We start from the raw sequence: 19,781 nt of genomic DNA on the forward strand, positions 1-19,781 counted from the left end.
CGATGCTCCGCTCGGGTGAGTACAGCCAGGACCACCCCCAACCCCGCCCCCGCAGCCCTGGCCGAGGCGCAGGCACTTCCAGAGGTGTGGCCCAGGGCGGCCGCGAGAGGCACTTCTTGGAACAGGCGGGAGACTCGTCACTTCCGGGGGCTGGGTGGGCTACTCCACGCGCCGACACACTCAGCAAAGAAGCGCCCGGAGATCAGCGATCTGATTGGCCCGGGCGGAAGGGCGCGCGGTGCCAAACTCGCTTCCTGTCAGTCCCCGCCCGCCCGTCCTACGGCCGCGCGCACGCTCGCCTGTCTGGAGCTCGCGCCTGCGCCTCGCCGCCATTCGGAGGGCCGCCGCTCTGCAGGGCCTCGCGGAGCAGCCTGGGGCCGCGAGCCCGGCCTCCCGGCGACGTTCGCTCACCTGGACGCCGCTGCGGCATAACGGTGAGCAGCGGGGAGGGTAGGGAGGGGCGTAGTCCGGAGCCGGGGACCCCGAGGCCCGCGTCCCATGGAAGCCTAGGGCATCCACTGCGGAGGGGCCTGCACCCTGTGCGCTCACGCCGGGCCTGGCGGATGGACCCCTCCTCCCCAGAGGCCGCGGGCGGGGTGGACTCTTTGGGACTTGGGTGTGGGGAGGCAGGAAACGTTTTGTTTAAAACCCTGCTGGGAAGTCGGTTCTGGCTCTCAAGGAATGCATTCAACCCTACATACAATTTTCTCTGCCCGTAGTCTGCGTGGGCTTTTGTCATCGTTGCTGTTTTAAAATCAGCGAGACAACCCACAGAATAGGTGAAATGTAATCATGTATCTGATAAGGGATTAGTATCCAGAAAATGTAAAGAACTCTTACAACTCGACAATGAAAAGCAATCCAATTCAAAAATGGGCAAAGGCTTCGGTAGTTATTTCTACAGAGAAGATGTGAAAATGGCCAATGAGCACATCAAAGGATGTTCATTAGCCATCAAAGTTATGAAATGAAACCAGAATGAAATACCATGTGGTAACCACTAGGGTGGCTATTATCAAAATAATCACAAGTGATGGCGAGGATGTGGAGAAATTGGAACATTTGTGCATTGCTGGAGGGGATGTAAAATGGTGCAACCAGCAGCTGTGGAAATGGTTTAGTGGTTTCTCAAAAATTTCTAAACTTACTTTGTGATCCAGCAATTTCACCCTTTGGTATAAACTCCTAAGAATGGAAAGCAGGGACGAAATAGATATTTTATGCCAGTGTTCCTAGCAGCCTTATTCAAAATAGCCAAAAGGAGGAAACAATCCAAATACCTATCAGTAGATGAATGGAAAACAGATTGTGGTATATACATCCTTAACAGGGCCTAAAATTCTGATACATGCTGTAGTATAGATGTGCTGAGTGAAATAAGCCAGACGCATAAGGACGAATGTATGATTACATTCATAGAGACAATCAAATAGAAGTTACCAAGGGCTGGGAGGTGGGGTAAGGATGGGAAGTTATTGTTTAATGGGTACAGAGTTTCTGTTTCTGATGATAAAAAGTTCTGGAAATGGATAATGGTGATGGTTTTACAATATTGTGAATGTACTTAATCGTGTTTTTTAAAATGGCTAGAATGGTAAGTTTTCTGTTATCTTTTAACACAATATTTTTAAATGTATAGGAAAAGGCAAAACTACAGGGATAGTGAAAAGATCAATGGTTGTTACCGTGTTTCCCCGAAAATAAGACCTAGCTGGACAGTCAGCTCTAATGTATCTTTTGGAGCAAAAATTAATATAAGGTCTGGTCTTGTTTTACTATAAAACCCGGTATAATATAATATAATATAATGAATATAATATAATACCGGGTCTTACATTAATTTTTGCTCTAAAAGACGCATTAGAGCTGATTGTCTGGCTAGGTCTTATTTTCAGGGAAACAGTAGGAGCACAGAGAATTGTTATGGCAGTGGAAGTGTTCTGTATTGTCCTGCAATGGTGGATACATGACCCTACATTTATGAAAACCCACAGAACTGTACATGTAAAGTGACCCCTAATGTAAACTGTGGATTTTAGTTAATAATAATATATCAGTATTTGTTCATTAATTGTAACAAATATACCACACTAATACTGGATGTTAATAATAGGAGAAATGTGCGGACAGGTAATGTGAAAACAGAATTTTCTGTTCAGTTTTTCTTTAAATCTAAAACTGCTCTAAAAATAAAGTTTACTAATTTTTAAAAAAATCATCTAGGTTAAAGAACAATGCTAGTATTTATATGCATAGAACCCAGTTAGCTTTAAACATGCCCTACCTATTGAGTTTTAATTTTAAAATCTTGACATCAAAATGTTTTTTAAAATGACCAATGGTGTTAGACTTTAAGGAAGAAATTGGATTGGAATGGAAAATAGGTGTGATGCCATATGGCATAGAACCTCGTTGAAAAATACAGGATGATGGACTGGCAAAACACTAATGATTAAAACTTATGTATTTTAGAGACAACATGAAGCCTGTAGAGGGTGGTAAAAAGTAAGGTGAGGTAAATTTTTATTAACTGGGTACTTTTGAGTTACTTTCATGGTTAGTCTTAGGAGCTCTGAAAATTAGAAAAAAAAAATTGCTAGAATCTTAAAACTGGAAGGAATGTCAGTGTCTAGCTTGTACCCAGCAGTTGAATTCTGAACTTGATTCTGCAACATTCCTGTGAAAGACAGAACTGTGTTACAGCAGAGATCTAGAATTAGGAAACTATGGTCTTCTGTTGCTTCCTCTAACCTAATTCGTGTGATCTTTGAGAAGTCACTTCCCCTCAGCATCAGTTTTCTCAGTTGTAAAATGAAGAGGTAGGTCTCAAGTCCTCTGAGGTTCCTTCCAGTCCTGTCTTGATCATTGGCTCCAATATGGAGGGCTCCTGCCTGACAAAGCAGTCTTTTCTATGATTGAGTAGAGTAGTCCATGATTGAGTAGTTCGTAGAACTTTATATGTTGAGCTTGAAATCTGTTTTCTTGCTGGCTTCCACTTGTTGCTTCTAAGATAGCTTACATATTGTCCATATTTCTTCCCCTTTTGAAGTTAAGTGCCTGTACTCACAAATGATATGCTTTTAAAAACTGCCTGCCTTCCTAGTTGTTTTCTTTTGCAAGTTCCCTAGTGTTAGTTGCTCTTTTAAAGAGTTGGAGACAGTGATCCACTGGGATACCCTGCCCAATGGAGAATATGGAATGTAGTTCTCTAAGGTTCTCTATATCTGATATTTGGATTTTAAATATTTGGTAAATTTCATCTTGTTGATTTTGGCTACTGTACTGCCTTTTCAAGATCTTAACTGAATTTCACTGTATTAGGTTTGTCAAGATGAACAAGAAAGAACCTGGATAGATAGCAGAACCTTAATCTGGTCCTCTGTCAGATGCTGATTATTTGCCTGATCTTGAGCAAGTTATTTAATGTCTAGGTTTGAGTTCCTCGACTATAAATTGAAGTTTTAAACTAGGTGGTTCCTGGGGTCTTCTCCTATCCGAAAATCCAATGACTTCGAAACTAGATGGTAGCTCAGGTCTTTATAGTTTTAAAATCCTGTGAATCTAAGAGCAAGCCCCCAATTTCATGAGAGAATATTTTAGATTAACAGATACTTCCTGGGCACGTACTATGTACCAGGGATGTGCAAGGGTTACCGAGGTGAATGGGTAGTCCCTGCCCTCCAGGAGCCCATGCCTTGGTATGGGATCAGGCTGTAGTGCCAGAGGGTGACCACTACATCGGAGGAGTGTATACGGCAGGGGGTCCAAGGAATATTGGGAAAGGTTGGGGAATTGACGAGTTTTTAAGAAGCAGTCTCACCTGAAGAATGGAGGAACTTGCCTGGCGACAGGGTGGCAAGATGTGGAATGTAAAGGAGAGGAAATACCTTGAGCAAAGGGCCAGAAGCTTGAATTGTCAGGGAATTACAGGTGCTTAAGTACTTTGAGAATGCAGTACAGTTGGGCCAGATTGTGAAAAGCTTTATATGCCATGTTCAAATTTTGTACTGTAGGTGTTGGGCTTACCTTGAAGAATTGTGAGCAGACAAGTCACATTAGGTTTTTATGTTTGGAAGATGACTGGTAGCAGTATGATGAGTGGATTGGAAGGAAGTGAGACTAGTGTTAGGGAGATAAGGCATCAGAATTAAAGCAGAAGGAAAAAAAAGCAATTGAGAAGTGTAGGGAATAGAGGGAAGGGTAGATAAATGTGTTGGAACTTAATCAGAAGAGTATGTGAGCCATTGTCTAGCTTTTTCATGGCCAGTTTATCTCATTCTGTTCAAGTCAACAACTTACCCTGACCTTTAGTCTTTTTGAAATTCATGCATGAAAAGGCATGAACAGTCAATGAAGCACCACCATCCTTTTTTCAGACGCCTCTTTCTTTGCCTATTTGTTCTGTTGATTATGTTGTCCCTTCCACTGCCTGTTAATTTGCTGCTCTGCTGGGTAGTATGGATAATTGACAAAATGGCAGCTGCTCTTGTAGTTTGTAGTTACGACAGCAGTCTTCTAAGAGCTTGTCACATCAGCTGAAGTTAGATGGTGGGTTTGAAAAAGGGTTGTTTATATACGTGAGCATTATTATTAAAGTGGAATGAGACAGGGACGGTGTCATAGATAGTATCTACTGTATTTGGTGTCAGTTCATTAAATAAGTATCCTAGCTGATTGGATTGGACTTCTCTCACTGTTGGAGGGGGCAGATTAGGGAGAGAAATAGGCAGAATTGTATTACGGGGGCACTAATTATCACAGAGATGTAATTTTGATTACGTTTTCTTTATCTTTTTTAGGTTCAACTTCTCATCTTTGTCCTTCATGTACTACAGACTGTTTTCTGTGGTTTAGTCAAAAAGCCATGTAGACTTGCTGCCCTTTGAAGACCACTTTTAAGATTTCTGTTAAGACAGCTGGTAAGTCTACTAGGGAAAAGCATGTTGGTCCTTATTTCTTTCCCACTCTACTTGTCCTGGATTTATAAAGTATTATTCTAACAGGGACTAATTTACAGGAGCAGCTGTAAAATGTAGGGTTAATATAAAATTTCCAAAGAGGTAAGGAAGGCAGAAATACAGTCAATGGAAAGTAGAAATAAGGAGAGGGTAATAGAGCTTTACTTACTGAAAGGGACCACAAGACTGGGATAGCAATCGGGAAAGGGTGTGTGGCTAAAAGAGGGACCAGTTCTCTACTGTTGTACTGTGTCAGACGTCCATTTATGAGATGTGGCTTTGTTACTCATTTCTTTGCATATATTTTTGTTTGCTTTTAACATTTCTCTCTTTTTAAAAAGCTTAGGAGAATATTTTATGATGAGAACATTTTTGACAAGTGCTTAGATTTCTTGGAGAAAAACCTCTATAAAAGCAAACACCATATCAAGTGATGTCTGAACATACCGTGTTTCCCCGAAAATAAAGACCTAGCCGGACAATCTAATGCGTCTTTTGGAGCAAAAATTAACGTAAGACCTGGTCTTATTTTACTGTAATAAGATAAGTAAAATAAGACCGGCTCTTACATTAATTTTTTGCTCCAAGACGCATTACAGCTGATTGTATGGGTAGGTCTTATTTTCGGGGAAACACAGTATGTTGATATGGATGTATCTGATAGAATTTGGGGTTAGAGAGGTAAATTCTGTAACATTCTTTTTAATTTTTTTTTAAACGAATAAGTTATTGGAGTATGATAGTGAGGCTTAGTAGTAGGCAGGTATGGGTAGTAGAAATTTTGAGATTGTCCAGAAGAGTTTTTGGTAGGAAGAGAAAAGACGGAGGGCCAGTTGGGAGAGAGGGAATGATATGGAAGTCTGAGGAGACATCGGGATTTAATACAAACTGAAAGGGAATGGAAACGGATGATATATTTACTGAATGGCCCTAGATGAAGGGTGGGAAAGCTGGTGAATGGACAGATTGAGCAGGCAGCAATCGAGGATAAAAGGATTCCGTTTACTCGGAGAAGCTGAGGTAGCTGGAGGTGATTGAGGCAAGAGCACTGGGCATTAGGCTAAGTGGTATTCATTAAAAACAGGCACTGATTTATAGGAGCAGCTGTAAAATGTAGGGTTAGTATAAAATTTCCAAAGAGGTAAGAAAGGGAGAAAGAGGGACCAGCTCTCTACTGTTGCACTGTGTCAGAGACGTCCATTTTTGAGATGTGGTTTTGTTTTATTCTGTATTTTATTTGGTAAGTTTGCCAGAGCATTTTTAGAAAACCTCCCTAACTATAGAACAATGTCCTCAGACTTTTCTGCAAGAGTAGAAGACAAAGTGCTTTACCCTTAAAGTTTATAATCTAATCCGTGTATTATACTTATGGGCTTTTTGATAAACTAGTTTATGAATTACTGTTGGTAAAACTTTATGAAGCAGCATATAGGAAAGGAAGAAAGTTGTTTTGTTAATGAGACTATGCATTATGCAAAAAGGGGTGTGTGTAGTTAAGTATGTACTACATTGAAATGAGAAAACAAAAGTACTTTCTCCATACTGTATACGAATTGCTTGAGAAATTGGGAAAGGTTTCTATAGCTAACAGTTTGTTTAATTATGCTTAAGAAACTCGGACAGAAATCATGAAAGTAATGCTTCTCTGCCTGTCACAAGTAAGACTTGTTTTGGATAAGCTACTGTGTGCTGGTCAGCTACAAGGTGATTTGGGACTATTTAATTACCACAAACTGAAGGAGTCTGTATTTTAGAGGCTACATGGTAGTGTCCAGAATAGTAATATAATAATAATAATAATAATAATAATAATAATAATGATAGTTAACACTGAGTGCTTGCTGTTTATCAGATATTGTTCTAATCATGCTATAAAATATTACATCCATTTTATAGTTGAGGAAAATGAAGCATAGAAAGGTTTAGTAACTTGATAAAAGCCACATAGTGGAGCCAGGACTCAAAACCAGCAAACCTGAGCTCAGCCTCTTATGCCATAATATATTTGACACATGACATGATAATGATATGATATAATGATATGATATGTGACAATATACCTCACCTCTCTAATATGAGTATCACTTGACTGTTCATTATTGTCACTTAAAGCCAGATGGGGTTACTGACGTAACCTATTATTTCTCCATGTTTTCTTCATTATGTTTTTAAGTTAAGATTCTTTTTAGAGAATATTCTTTATTACTAAGTGATTATGTTTTTCTTTTTTTTGTAGTTCGTCTAGCCCTAAACACAATTTTCTAAAAGACAGGATAATTGCAGGGTAACTCAGAAAGAGCTGATGCTTTCCAAAACACTAGTTTGTTTCTCCAGTTATCACCTTTTTAACTTTAGACACCTCAAAAATACAAATGAATCACCACTGATATGGGTGATAGAAAACAATATTGTCATTAATAACATCTTTAAAAACAAATTATCAAAATTAGAAATGATAGTACGTTTTTTTAATTACTGTTTTTTAAATTAATAATGGGAGATCCTGTGGTTATAAGTAAGTATTTCTAATCTGTACTGTTTTTTTTTTGAGGAGCAGTTCATGGAAAGAGTATATTTTGACCACAGTTACCGTTAACGCAAAGCACATTGTATGCTCTTAGTAATGGCTGTTACTTTTGGTAAATTTAATGGGGCGTAATTTAATGAGAAAAGATTTTGCAATCCACTTAGTGAATAAACTCATTGTATATGTTAGTTATAGAATATGTTTTAGCACTTGTTGGAGTCTCATGCTGAGGAGAGCATACTAGATGGAACTGGTGGAGAATAGAGTCCAGAATAGAATCATGTACATGAAATTTAGTAAATAATAAATGGAACGTTACGTATCAGTGAGAAAAAGGGTTGTGTAATTAGTGTTGTTGAGACAACTGAACTATTCATTTGGGGTGCAAACATAGGATGAATCCCTACCTCACCTCTTTATACCAGATGAATTAAAGATACAAATGTAAAAAAGAATGAAATTATCAAAATCATAGGAGAAAATATTGATTAAAAAATAATGAAGTGGGAAAGCATGATTTAAAAGAGTCATGAAGAAAATACTTTCAGATGTCATAAAAATGGCAGCGTGAGGTGAGACTCTGGAAATCTCCCCTGGAATTTACAACAAAATGAACAACTGTAACTCCACAAAGGACTCCCTGCACAGCAGTCAGGCAAGATTAAGAGGCTCACTACTGAAGTCACCTTAAGGCGGGCAAATTGCATGAGTGGGGGAGGAGGGAAGGGAGAAGTGCGGAGACGGGGCACAGGACGCAGACCTCGCTTGGTGCTCTGAGCTTGCTGCATCCCGGAACTACCGCAGCTGCGGGATAGGGAAGAATTCGGACTGTTAGGGATCCGTTTATGGCCCACAGGGCTGATGAGAACTTCCCAAAATTGTGGAAAGAATTGGATCCTTGAATCCAAAAAGCAAATGGAACACCTAATTACCTCAACCCCAACAAGCCTTCTCCAAGGCACATTGTATTGAAGCTGTCAAAAATCAACAACAAAGAAAGAATCCTCAAGGCAGCCAGGGAAAAGAAGATGGTAACCTACAAAGGAAAGCCCATTAGAATATCATCACATTTTTCAGCAGAAACTCTACAAGCCAGGAGGGAGTGGAACCAAATATTCAAACTATTGAAAGAGAGAAATTGTGAGCCAAGAATAATATATCCAGCAAAGATATCCTTTCGATATGAAGGAGGAATAAAGACCTTTCCAGACATACAGAAGCTGAGAGAATTTTCTAACACACGACCTGCCCTACAAGAAATATTAAAGGAGGCTATTAGACCACCATCAACAGGGACAATTTGTGGCAACCAAAGCATAAAAGGCGGGGGGGGGGGGGGGAGTAAAGGCCTGAACCGGAATATAGGAATGGAGAAAGTAAGCATGCTGAAGAAAATGGAATACTCTAAATGTCAAACTTTCTTTCACATAAACTTAATGGTAACCACTCAAAAAAAAAAAAAATCCAGAACTGAAATACATACTGGAATAAAAGAATAAACAGGGGGAAAAATCATAGAATACCACCACACAGAAATTGTGGTGGTATTGACAACTTTCTATTGACAACAACAAAAAGGCAAAGAAACAATGGAGACACAGTCTTACCAGGAAACTAAAGACAGAATGATAGGAAATCCTCATATATCAATAATCACCCTAAATGTAAATGGACTGAACTCACCAATAAAAAGGCACAGAGTAGCAGATTGGATCAAAGAACTAAACCCAACCGTATACTGTCTCCAAGAGACACATCTCAGCTACAAGGACAAACATAGACTCAAAGTAAAAGGGTGGAAATTGACACTCCAAGCAAATGGTATCCAGAAAAATCAGGTGTAGCCATACTGGTATCAGATAAAACGGACTTCAGGGTAAAAAAGGTAATGAGACAAAGATGGACATTTCATAAGGGTAAAGGGGACTGTACAACAAGAAGACATATCAGTCATCAACATTTATGCCCCCAATCAGGAAGCACCGAAATATACCAAGCAGCTACTAACAGAATTAAAGGGAGAAATTGACCAAAACACAGTTATACTAGGGGACCTAAGTACATCATTGACAGCTATGGATAGATCATCCAAACAGAAAACAAATAAAGAAATACCAGCCCTAAATGACACATTAGATGAAATGGACATAATTGACATTTATAGAGCACTTCATCCTAAAACATCAGACTATACATTTTTTTCTAGTGTACACAGAACATTCTCAAGGATAGACCATATATTGGGACATAAAACTAGGTTCAGCAAATTTAAGAAAATTGAAATCATCCCAAGCATATTCTCTGATCACAAGGCTTTGAAATTGGATATCAACTTTAAAAAGAAAGGAGAAACCACAAATACGTGGAGATTAAACAATATACTTTTAAAGAATGACTGGGTCAAAGAAGAAATAAGAGGAGAGATCTAAAGATACATAGAAACAAATGACAATGAAAATACATCCTACTAAAATTTTGGGGATGCAGCGAAAGCAGTTTTAAGAGGGAAATTTACATCATTACAGGCCTAACTAAAAAAAAAAAGAAAAAAGAAAAATCCCAAATAAATAACCTACGTTACACCTTAAAGAACTAGCTAAAGAAGAACAAATGAAACCCAAGGGCAGCAGAAGAAAGGAAATAATAAATATCAGAGCAGAACTAAATGAAATAGAGAACAAAAAGACAATAGAAAAAAATTAATGTGACAAAGAGCTGGTTCATTGAAAAGATTGACAAAATTGACAAACCCTTGGCTAGATTCACTAAGATAAAAAGAGAAAAGACACTAATAAAATCAGAAATGAAAGAGGGGAAGTTATCACAGATGCCACAGAAATACAAAGGATCATCCAAGAATACTATGAAGGACTATAAGCCACAAAATTCAATAACCTAGAAGAATGGAGAAGTTCTTAGAAACATATATCCTTCCTAGGCTGAATCATGAAGAATTGGAAAATCTAAAAACCCCGATCAGTAAGGAAATTGAATCAGTCATCTGAAACCTTCCCAAAAGCAAAAGTGTGGGACCAGATGGCTTCACTAGTGAATTTTACCAAACCTTCAAAGAGGATCTAATACCTGCCCTGTTCAAACTCTTCCAAAAAATTGGAGAAGAGACAGTACTCCGTAACTCATTTTATGAGGCCAACATTACCCTGATACCAAAACCTGGTAAAGATAACACAAAAAAAGAAAATTACAGACCAATATCTGTAGACCAAAAGATTACTCATGAGGACCAAGGGGGGTTTATCCCACGGGCACAAGGATAGTTCAACATACGCAAATCCATCAATGTAATACATCACATAAACAAAATAAAGGACAAAAATCATATGATTATATCAATTGACGCAGAAAAAAACATTTGACAAGATACAACATCATTTATGATTAAAACACTTAATAAAATAGATATAGAAAGAAAATACCTTAATATAATAAAGGCCATATATGACAAACCCTCAGCTAATATCATAATTAAAGGTGAAACACCGAAGCCCTTTGCTCTAAGTTCAGGAACACGACAGGGCTGTCCCCTATCACCTCTGCTTTTCAACATAGTGTTGGAAGTCCTCGCCAGAGCAATCAGGCAAGAGAAAGAAATAAAAGGCATCCAAATTGGGAATGAAGAAGTTACAATGTCACTCTTGGCAGATGACATGATGCTCTATATATAGAAAACCCTAAAGACTCCACCAAAAAGCTATTAGAAACAATCAACGAATACAGTACAGTTGCTAGGTACAAAATCAACGTGGAAAAGTCCGTTGCATTCCTATATACTAACAAATCTCAGAAAAAGAAATAAAAAAACAAACAATTCCTTTTGCAATTGCAACAAAAAAAATAAAATACCTAGGAACAAACTTAACCAAGGATGTGAAAGACCTATATGCTGAAAACTATAAGACCATTTTAAAGGAAATTGAAGAAGACACAAAAAAATAGAAAGACATTCTGTGCTCATGGATTGGAAGAAACAACATAGTTAAAATGGCCATATTACCCAAAACAATATATGGACTTAATGCAATCCCCATCAGAATCCCAATGGCCTTTTAAAGAAATAGAACAAAAAATCATCAGATTTGTTTGGAACCACAAAAGACCCCGAATAGCCAAAGCAATCCTAAGAAAAAAGATTAGTGCTGGAGGTATCACACTCCCTGACTTTAGTTTATATTACAGGTCAACTATAATAAAAACAGCATGGCATTGGCAGAAAAACAGACACATAGACCAATGGAATAGAATTGAGAACTCAGAAATAAAACCACATAAATATGGACAGATAATTTTTGACAAAGAAGCAGAAAACATACAATGGAGAAAAGACAGCCTCTTCAATAAATGGTGCTGGCAGAATTGGAAAGCCACATACAACAGAATGAAACTGGATTGCTATCTGTCACCATGTACCAAAATTAATTCAAAATGGATCAAATACTTAAGCATAAGACCTGAAACAATAAACTGCATAGAAGAAAACATAGGTACTAAACTTACGGACCTTGGGTTCAAAGAGCATTTTATGAATTTGACTCCAAAGGCAAGGGAAGTAAAAGCTAAAATAAATGAATGGGACTATATCAAACTTAATTAATAGCTTCTGCACAGCCAAAGAAACCATTGACAAAATAAAGGTGCAATCAACTGAATAGGAGAAGAGTTTTGCAAACAGTGCCTCTGGTAAGGGGATAAGATCCAAAATATGCAAGGAACTCATACAACTCAACAACAAAAAAACAAACAACCCAATTGAAAAATGGGCAGAGGACCTGAAGAGACATTTCTCCAAAGAGGACATACAAATGGCAAATAGACATATGAAAAAATGCTCAACATCACTAATCATCAGAGAAATGCAAATAAAAACCGCAATGAGCTACCACCTCACCCCAGTCAGAATGGCTATCATCAAGATAAATAATAACAAGTGTTGGAGAGGCTGTGGAGAAAAAGGAACCCTTATACACTGTTGGTGGGAATGCAGATTGGTGCAGCCGCTATGGAAGGCAGTGTCTAGGTTCCTCAAAAAATTATGAATAGAATTACCATATGACCCAGCAATACCTCTCCTGGGTATCTACCCAAAGAATCTGAAAACATTTATCCATAAAGACAGTGTGCTCCAGTGTTCATTGCAGCTTTATTTACAGTGGCCAAGACATGGAAACAACCAAAATGTCCTTCTATAGATAAATGGACAAAGAAGTTGTGGTATATATACACAATGGAATACTATTCGCCGGTAAGAAAAGATGCAATAGGATCATTTGTGACAACATGGATGGATCTTGAGATTATTATGCTAAGTGAAATAAGTCAGACAGAAAAAGTAGAGAACCATATGATTTCACTGATACGTGGTATATAAACCAAAAACAACAAAAGAACAAGACAAACAAATGAGAAATAAAAACTCATAGACACAGACAATAGTTTAGTGGTTACCAGAGGGTAAAGGGTGAGGGGGGTGGTAGATGAGGGTAAAGGGGTTCAAGTATATGGTAATGGAAGGAGAACTGACTCTTGGTCGTGAACACACCATGTGATTTATAGAGGATGTAATACAGAATTGTATACCTGAAATTTATGTAACTTTACTAACACTTGCCACCCAATAAACTTTAACTAAAAAGAAAATAGTTTCAATTTTTAATTTTTATGTAAACAATTGTGTGTGGTAAAAAAAAATATCGTAAGTAAAGTCAAGAAACAAATGATAAACTGTAAATATTTTTAGTCAAAGAGCTGATTCCTCTTATGTACAAAAGCTATTTATAAATAAGAAAAATGGACAAAGTATATCGTAGAAAAAAATATACATGGCTAATAAGGGAAAATATTCAATGTTTTTCATTAAAGAAAAGAACACTAAAACAATAGTGAGACCAGGTTTCACTTAAGAAATACCAAGGATTAGAAGTTTAATGATACTCAGTGTTGATGAGTTAGTTGGGGAATTGTTCTGCATATATACTGTTGGTTGGTATGTAATAATGCTGTAACTTCTTGAGAGTTTGGTAAAATGTATCAATTTTAATTGCAAATTGCCTTTGAAGCAGGTAATCCATTTCTAGAAATTTTCCCTTCAGATATACCCTCACATTCAAAGTTGCATGTACAAGGAAATTCAGTGCTTACACTGTATGTAAAAATGTCCTAGAAAATGCCCTCTAATTGAGCGGGACTCCTGAAACCCATACCTGCCCTTTCATAGAAACTCAGAAACTTAGCTTAGTTTTGTTTTCAGAATCACCAAAACCTATGATTTTTACTTCCCTGGAGTCTCAGAATCCTGTTGTTTCTTTTCCCCCACACTTTCTCTTCATTGAATAAAAGCAAGTTGCAGAACAATATGTTTAACACCCCATTTGTGTAGAATGTGGTTATACATTTGTGCATACATGGCACATTTCTTCAGTGACATATAAGTACAGTGGCTTTCCTTTGGGAGTGATGCTGTGTGACTATCTTATACTGCATAAATGAGTATGTTTTTAACAGTGAGCTGCTGTTGCTTTATCACTTAAGAAGTTGCATTTAAAAGTTTAAAAAGTCATTTTCTGGCAAGCAAGTTCCTGCCTCAAGGCTGTCCTCTATGTGAATTGCCCTTTTTCTTGGCAGACTCCTTTACATTCAGGAACTCGGCTCGAGTGTCTCCTTGACAGCTTTCTCTACGTTGCCTTCCATACTCTTACCTTCCTACTAATGTAAGCACCATATTGCAAGACACCCTTTTTAACCTGAGTGCCTAGAAAAGCATGGGACACAAAGTAATTCATTTATTAAATAAATGAAAAATAATATTAGGATGGATAAAACATTATATGTTGATATTTTTTAAAAGCTATCTTTTCATAGTTTAGTAAAACTGCTTTCTGAAATGGATTGAAAGTTTCTTGCTCAGCCTAAATAGTCTAGCTTGCATTTTGATATTTACTTAGCTTTGTGTGCTGACAGCTTGTTGATGTTCAGAGTTTTAGAGTCAAGGTCTAAGGTACATGCAGTAAATAATTCTGAGGTTAGGTTTGTGTCACTGATAGTCACATAACTTGGATAAGTCACTTCTCTGAAATCTGTAAATGAAAAAAATAATACTTGAGTCATATTGTTAAGGAAGATTAAATAAAGTGATGTATATAGACATGGCAGAGTTCCTGGAACTCAGTTAAAAATTAGTTTGATTTCTTTTTCTTCAAAGTCTTGATAGAGATGTTATTGAATAAATTCATGTGCCATCCTAGGCTTAAAATTACACAGTTTTAGAATTAACTAGAACAGCATTTCATTTAAGATCATATTTTCTGAAAATAATTTATTTTTACTTTTTGCAGCACTGTTGAAAAGTTTTTAAAGATATAATCGTGTGTGTTGTAACAGAAAAGAAAATGGAAGTATTCCAGGAACTTCGTAAACCATCAGTACGTTTGGAGTGTGACCACTGCAATTTCAGAGGCACAGATTATGAAAATGTACAAATTCACATGGGCACCATCCATCCAGAATTTTGTGATGAAATGGATGCTGGTGGATTAGGTAAAATGATATTTTACCAGAAAAGTGCAAAGCTATTTCACTGCCATAAATGCTTCTTCACCAGCAAGATGTACTCTAATGTATACTATCACATCACATCCAAACATTCAGGCTCAGAGAAATGGAATGAGAAACCAAAAAATCAGTTGAACAAAGAATCAGATTCTGTGAAAAGTCCTCCTCTTCCTGAACACCAGAAAATGCCCTCTAATTCAGCAGAACTCCTGAAACCTGTACCTGCCCTTTCCATAGAAACACAGAAACTTTGTCCAGTTTTGTCTCCAGAATCACCAAAACCTACTCCTCTTACTTCCCTGGAGCCTCAGAAGCCTGGCCCTGTTGTTTCTCCTGAGCCACAGACACCTTCTCTTCCTTCTCCTGAGCCTCCAAAACCTACCCCTATTTCTTCTCCTGAACTTCTAAAACCAGTCCCTGTTGTTTCTGAATCTCAGAAACCAGTCCCTATTCCTTCTCCAGAACCACAGAAACTTGCTCCTGTCTCTCCTGAGCCAGTAAAGGCTACTCTTACTAATCCCAAACCTCAGAAACACTCCCATTTTCCAGAAACATTGGGGCCACCTTCAGCGTCGTCTCCAGAGTCACCAGTTTTAGCTGCTTCCCCTGAACCTTGGGGGCCGTCCCCCACTGCATCTCCAGAGTCTCGGAAGCCAGCCCGGGCAGTCTCCCCTGAGCCGAGGAAGCCATCCCCATCAGAGTCTCCTGAATCTTGGAAGCCATTCCCTGCTGTTTCCCCAGAGCCTAGGAGACCAGCCCCAGCTGTGTCACCAGGTTCTTGGAAGCCAGGGCCACCTGGGTCCCCCAGGTCTTGGAAATCCAGTCCTTCGGCATCATCAGGACCTTGGAAGCCAGCTAAACCTGCTCCCTCTGTGTCTCCTGGACCTTGGAAACCAATTCCTTCTATATCACCTGGACCTTGGAAACCAACTCCATCTGTGCCCCCTGCATCCTGGAAGTCTTCATCAGTCTCACCTGGTTCCTGGAAATCTCCCCCTGCGTCTCCTGAGTCATGGAAATCTGGCCCGCCAGAACTCCGAAAGACAACTCCCACCTTGTCACCTGAACATTGGAAGACAGTTCCCCCAGTGTCTCCTGAGCTCCGTAAAGCAGGACCCCCCTTGTCTCCTGAGCTTCGCAAAGCAGGCCCACCATTGTCCCCAGATATCCGTAGTCCAGCAGGATCTCCAGAGCTCAGAAAACCCTCAGGGTCTCCAGAGCTTTGGAAGCTTTCTCCTGATCAGCGGAAGACTTCTCCTGCTTCACTTGATTTTCCTGAGTCCCAGAAAAGTTCCCGTGGTGGTTCCCCTGATCTCTGGAAGTCTTCCTTTTTTATGGAACCTCAGAAACCTGTCTTCCCTGAGACCCGGAAACCTTCTGGGCCATCTGAGTCCCCTAAAGTGGCCTCCGATATCTGGAAGCCTGTTCTCTCCATTGACACTGAGCCTAGAAAGCCTGCCCTGTTTTCTGAGCCTACCAAAACAGCTCCTCCTGCTTCTCCTGAACCACGAAAACGTGCTCTTTTTCCAGAGCCCCGGAAACATGCCCTTTTCCCTGAACTTCCCAAGTCTGCTATCTTCTCAGAAGCTCAAAAGGCAGTTGAGCTTGGTGATGAACTACAGACAGATGCCATAGATGATCAAAAGTGTGACGTTTTGGTTCAGGAAGAACTACTAGCTACACCTAAGAAACTCTTAGAAGACACTTTATTTCCTTCCTCAAAGAAGCTCAAGAAAGACAACCAAGAGAACTCTGATGCTGAGCTTAGTAGTAGTGAATATATAAAAACAGATTTGGATGCAATAGATAGTAAGGGCCAAGAATCAAGCAGTGATCAAGAGCAGGTTGATGTGGAATCTATTGATTTTAGTAAAGAGAACAAAATGGACATGAGTAGTCCAGAGCAGTCCAAAAATGTACTACAATTTAACGAAGAAAAGGAAGCTTTTATCTCTGAAGAAGAAATTGCAAAATATATGAAGCGTGGAAAAGGAAAGTATTATTGCAAAATTTGTTGCTGTCGTGCTATGAAAAAAGGTGCTGTTTTGCATCATTTGGTTAATAAGCATAATGTCCATAGCCCTTACAAATGCACAATTTGTGGAAAGGCTTTTCTTTTGGAATCCCTCCTTAAAAATCATGTAGCAGCCCATGGGCAAAGTTTACTTAAATGTCCCCGTTGTAATTTTGAATCAAATTTCCCACGAGGCTTCAAGAAACATTTAACTCATTGTCAAAGCCGGCATAATGAAGAGGCAAATAAAAAGCTAATGGAAGCTCTGGAACCACCACTGGAGGAGCAGCAAATTTGATTTTTAAACAGTGCGGATATATGCTCTACAAAGTTGTTGTTGAAACCATTTGTTGAAAGTATAGTCAAATAGTCTAGTTGGATCAGTAGATGTTGATGTGTATGGTATACCGTGTTTAGTTGTCTCAGTAGTACTACAGAGAATAAGCATTTGGTTATTTTTTTTTCATGGTCTCTGTTTATGTGGCTGTCTTGTAAGTCAATAAATTCATACTGTATATTCCAGATGGGTAAAATTTATCTAATTTCTTTAAGTACATTTGAATAACAAAAATGTAGGCGTTCCATTTAACAATCAAGAGCAATTTGTACTCAATTTAAATCATCTAGTTAAAAGTGTATCTTTTTTGGTGAAACTAATTTCAGACAATGGAAATTCTTAGTTGGAATGTTTAAGAATTAGGCATGAAAAATTTGAGAAATTTTGTTCTCTTAAACGTACTTTCAGATCATAAAAGTTATTTTGAAGTTTATTTGATCGTACAAAATTAGTTTTAAATAATAATCTTGAACAGTTTCTACATGTTTATTAACTTTTATGTCATGGAAAATTGGAGTCAGAGTTGCTGATTTTCTGCTAAAAGGGGAAAAATTGAGTAAGTTTAAAAAATTGTGTGCAGCCTTCTATACGAAACTGAAAAAGGTGAGTATGATTTTAGGTCTTGTATTATTATTTCCTTTGGAGTCTTCCATTGTCTCTTATCCCAAGATCTGGCTCTTCAATTCCCTGTGAGCTCACACCAACAGATGATCCGTAATTGCCAAATGTGTTAGAGATGTACCTCCTACTCCTGGGCCTATGTGCTGCCTGTTGGGGCTTCAGATCAGGTAATGAGTAGGAACTGAAAGTCTTCCAGATTCACAATGGAAAATTTTATAAATAGCATTTCTGTTTGAGAATGTGTCAATTTTATGTTTTTAAAGTTGTTACTGTAAATACTGTGAGACTGTTCATGGGTTATTTTATTCTAAAATATTTTGTCAAATGTGTATCAACCAAATTAAAAACAAAGGTTTTCATGTCACCAACATCTTCATGTGTGTGTTTTCTTTTTCATTGTATGATATCCAAATTCTATTACTTTTGCCTATTTCCACTTTTTTTCAGCACACTAATTTTTTTCATACTTGGAGCAGCATTTTCTCAAGAGTTCTGTGGTCAGGTAAGTTAGAGAATCACTGTACCACGTGCTCCTTGTGGAAAATCTCAGTGCACATTACCTTATTAAAGGTTTAATCCCAGCAGATGGCAGTCCTGACTGCCTCGTTTAAACAATGTGAAGCATTTAGTGCCATAAGGATTCTGATATGTAGCCAGGATTGAGACACTGCCTTTAAATAAGGTGTTCCTGGACATTTTTGAACAAGGAGTGTTTTTTTTCCATGGCATCCAAATTAGTATGCCAGTTGGGAAGGCTTAATGTTTAGATACTACTAGGAAGGTCTTAAAAGTTTCAGGTCTATCACTTTGTTGAGCACAGTCAGGCAGGAAAGCACTATGAATAGTTGGTTCTGTCTTTAATTTACACTGTGCACCTTGAGAACAAGCTTCCAAATCTGGAGTTTCTAGGCACGATGCCAGCAAGTAGGCCAGTAAAGTATTGGATCTACTGTTGTCTTTTTCTCATCTATACTGACGTGATTACAATTATGAATGGGAAAACAAAGGGTCTGCAGTACCCAGAAACCCTTTTGAAGCCTGCAATCTCAAACCAACCATGTTAATGCAACATTCTTTTCCTTAGGACATCACACTTTTTGCCTAGACCTTTGCTCAAGATGGAGCCAACTAGATCCCGTGACTTGCCATCTGATGTGGGTTTTTTCATAATATTGTCATAGAATAGAGGATATTCGGGCAAGTGGTAGTGATGCGTGTGTAGTTTTGGCCTTAAGGCCTTAACCCTACTTAATTAAATCAGCATGTTCTTGGCTCCCCTTACTGGTGGCTTCCCACTAAAATGTTTCTTCTTTTACGTCTAAGGTAAGGTAAGCTGTGCTATTACTTTAGAACGTGATACCTTTTTTTTAACATTGATAACTTTGCCTCCTGTACAATAGCATCCCTCTAATATGACCCTCTGTACATTTTCATTTTCTTATTTTCCTATGTAATTACAACTAATGAATTCTCAAACCAGTAATTTTACTTAATCTGCAAGGGAATCGATTATTGTGACATCTTTTACTCAACAGTCATGGACTTGATGCCCTTATATTTTGGGTGACCATTTTAATTTTCATTAATTTGACTACGTGAATTGTGATGTGTCTATAGCAGGTTCTTTTGTTTTTAGTATTGGTGGGGATGCTACATCTTTGTCTTGGATGAAGATGGATGCTTATCAAATCTGATCTCTGATCACAAAATGTAGAGGGCTACCTTTTAAAATTGAATTACTCCCTAGGTCTAAAAAAC

The 19,781-nt window shown here is 38.4% G+C and overlaps 1 protein-coding gene across 2 annotated transcripts; it reads left to right on the top strand.

The window, feature by feature from the left end:
- Window positions 1-294: 294 nt before the first annotated feature.
- CHAMP1 (chromosome alignment maintaining phosphoprotein 1) lies at window positions 295-18,391 on the top strand. 2 transcript variants are annotated; one of them, XM_019742107.2, is made up of 4 exons: window positions 295-434; window positions 4,800-4,919; window positions 14,125-14,210; window positions 14,835-18,391. In XM_019742107.2, exon 4 carries the CDS (start codon window positions 14,889-14,891, stop codon window positions 17,361-17,363), a length of 2,475 nt encoding a protein of 824 aa, XP_019597666.1. In that variant the 5' UTR covers window positions 295-434; window positions 4,800-4,919; window positions 14,125-14,210; window positions 14,835-14,888; the 3' UTR covers window positions 17,364-18,391. The 2 variants fall into 2 exon arrangements, with proteins under 2 accessions (XP_019597666.1, XP_019597665.1); XM_019742106.2 differs by lacking the exon at window positions 14,125-14,210.
- Window positions 18,392-19,781: the final 1,390 nt, after the last annotated feature.

The sequence above is a fragment of the Rhinolophus sinicus genome, linkage group LG04, assembly GCF_036562045.2.
Source record: "Rhinolophus sinicus isolate RSC01 linkage group LG04, ASM3656204v1, whole genome shotgun sequence".
NCBI classification, from domain to species: domain Eukaryota; kingdom Metazoa; phylum Chordata; class Mammalia; order Chiroptera; family Rhinolophidae; genus Rhinolophus; species Rhinolophus sinicus.

Excerpts from the sequence above, each read along its gene's own strand:
- CHAMP1 (XM_019742107.2), top strand. The coding sequence starts at position 14,889 with ATGGAAGTATTCCAGGAACTTCGTAAACCATCAGTACGTTTGGAGTGT.